Source organism: Nanorana parkeri, unplaced genomic scaffold, assembly GCF_000935625.1.
Source record: "Nanorana parkeri isolate BGI_ZX_2015 unplaced genomic scaffold, ASM93562v1 scaffold2963, whole genome shotgun sequence".
NCBI lineage: Eukaryota > Metazoa > Chordata > Amphibia > Anura > Dicroglossidae > Nanorana > Nanorana parkeri.
The window spans coordinates 64,978-66,778 of NW_017309231.1; the positions used below are offsets into that span (position 1 = coordinate 64,978).

Consider the following 1,801-nt stretch of genomic DNA (forward strand, 5'->3'; position numbering starts at 1 on the left):
ATAGACACCCCTGCCATCTAAAGACACAAGACACGCCTGCCACCTATAGGCACCCCTGCCACCTATAGACACGCTGCCACCTATAGACACGCTGCCACCTATAGACACAAGACACGCCTGCCACCTATAGACACAAGACACACCTGCCACCTATAGACACAAGACACGCCTGCCACCTATAGACACACCTGCCACGTATCGACACAAGACATGCCTGCCACCTATAGACACAAGACACGCCTGCCACCTATAGACACGCCTGCCACCTATAGACACAAGACACGCCTGCCACCTATATACGGCAGCACAGGGGCGTAGTGGTTAGCACTTCTGCCTTGCAGCACTGGGGTTCCCTGGTCCGAATGCCGGCCAGGTCACTATCTGCATGGAGTTTGCATGTCCTGCCTGTGCTGTGCGGGTTTCCTCCGGGTATTCTAAAGACACGCTGGAGGGTTAATCGGCTCCTCTCTAAGTTGGCCCTCTATGTATGTATGTGAGATAGGGACCTTAGATTGTAAGCTCCTCGGGGGCGGGGACTGATGTGATTGTGCTCTATGTAAAGTGCTGCGTAAATTGTCGGCGCTCTATAAATACCTGTAATCTATAAATATAGGCACAAGCCACGCCTGCCACCTATAGGCACAAGCCACGCCTGCCACCTATAGGCACAAGCCTTCTGTGCCCGATGATAATCCCGGCGCTGAGCACATACTGATCCTTCTCTTGTCATGTCCTCTGTAGGTGGCCGTACGCCGGGACCGCTGGAGCCATTAAAGAACTGGGCTGTAAACACATCAACAAGGAGGTGAATGAAGTCCACGTGGACACTAAAAACAAACTGGTCACCACGTGCGCCTTCATGAGTGACAGTCCCGTGCATGAGGTCTTCCATGGCGTCGGGGAAATGGTCACCGCTCTGCTGAGACTCCTCTAGATGAGGCGCAAAGGAGGAGGAGACCAGGAAACACGGAGGAGGAGGAGACCAGGAAACGCGGAGGAGGAGGAGAAGATCTTCCCGAATCTCCATCTTTTCATCACTTGGATTCTTTTTATTTATTTTTCCATATAAATAAAGTGTGAGATGATTATTCAGAGCTTCCATGTCTATTGTTCAGACTCCTCCCCCTGGGGGTCATCAGGTCAATCCATACATATGGGGGGAACCCAACCCAAATTCTTCTTCAGACATGGAAAGGAAACATGGAAAGGAAAGTCATGTGACTGAAGTGTCTCCAAAAATCCCGCTGTGCCCCATTCTCCTGGAACCTTCTCCTGGTCTAGGGAACCTTCTCCTGGTCTGGGAAACCTTCTTCTAGTCAGAGGAACCTTCTCCTGGTCTAGGGAACCTTCTCCTGGCCGGGGGAACCTTCTCCTGGCCGGGGGAACCTTCTCCTGGTCGAGAGAACCGTCTCCTGGTCTGGGGAACCTTCTACTGGTCCGAGTAATGCTTCTTCTGTTCGGGGGAACCTTCTCCTGGTTGGGGGAACCTTCTCCTGGTCCGAGTAATCCTTCTCCTGGTCCGAGTAATCCTTCTCCTGGCCGGGGGAACCTTCTCCTGGTCGGGGGAACCTTCTACAGGTCGGGGGAACCTTCTACTGGTCGGTGGAACCTTCTCCTGGTTGAGAGAACCTTCTCCTGGTCTGGGGAACCTTCTCCTGGTCCGAGTAATCCTTCTCCTGGCCGGGGGAACCTTCTCCTGGTCGGGGGAACCTTCTCCTGGTCGGGGGAACCTTCTACTGGTCGGGGGAACCTTCTCCTGGTCGGGGGAACCTTCTCCTGGTCGGGGGAACCTTCTCCTGGT

At 53.8% G+C, this 1,801-nt stretch overlaps 1 protein-coding gene across 1 annotated transcript in view; it reads left to right on the top strand.

Annotated features, from left to right (window-relative positions):
• Positions 1-934, top strand: part of LOC108802571 (ES1 protein homolog, mitochondrial-like) — a 6,771-nt gene extending 5,837 nt beyond the window's left edge. Inside the window, exon 4 of the mRNA XM_018574427.1 lies at positions 742-934. Coding sequence (XP_018429929.1) covers positions 742-934 — 193 coding nt within the window. The remainder of the gene's footprint in view (positions 1-741) is intronic.
• The last annotated feature ends 867 nt before the right edge of the window (positions 935-1,801 follow it).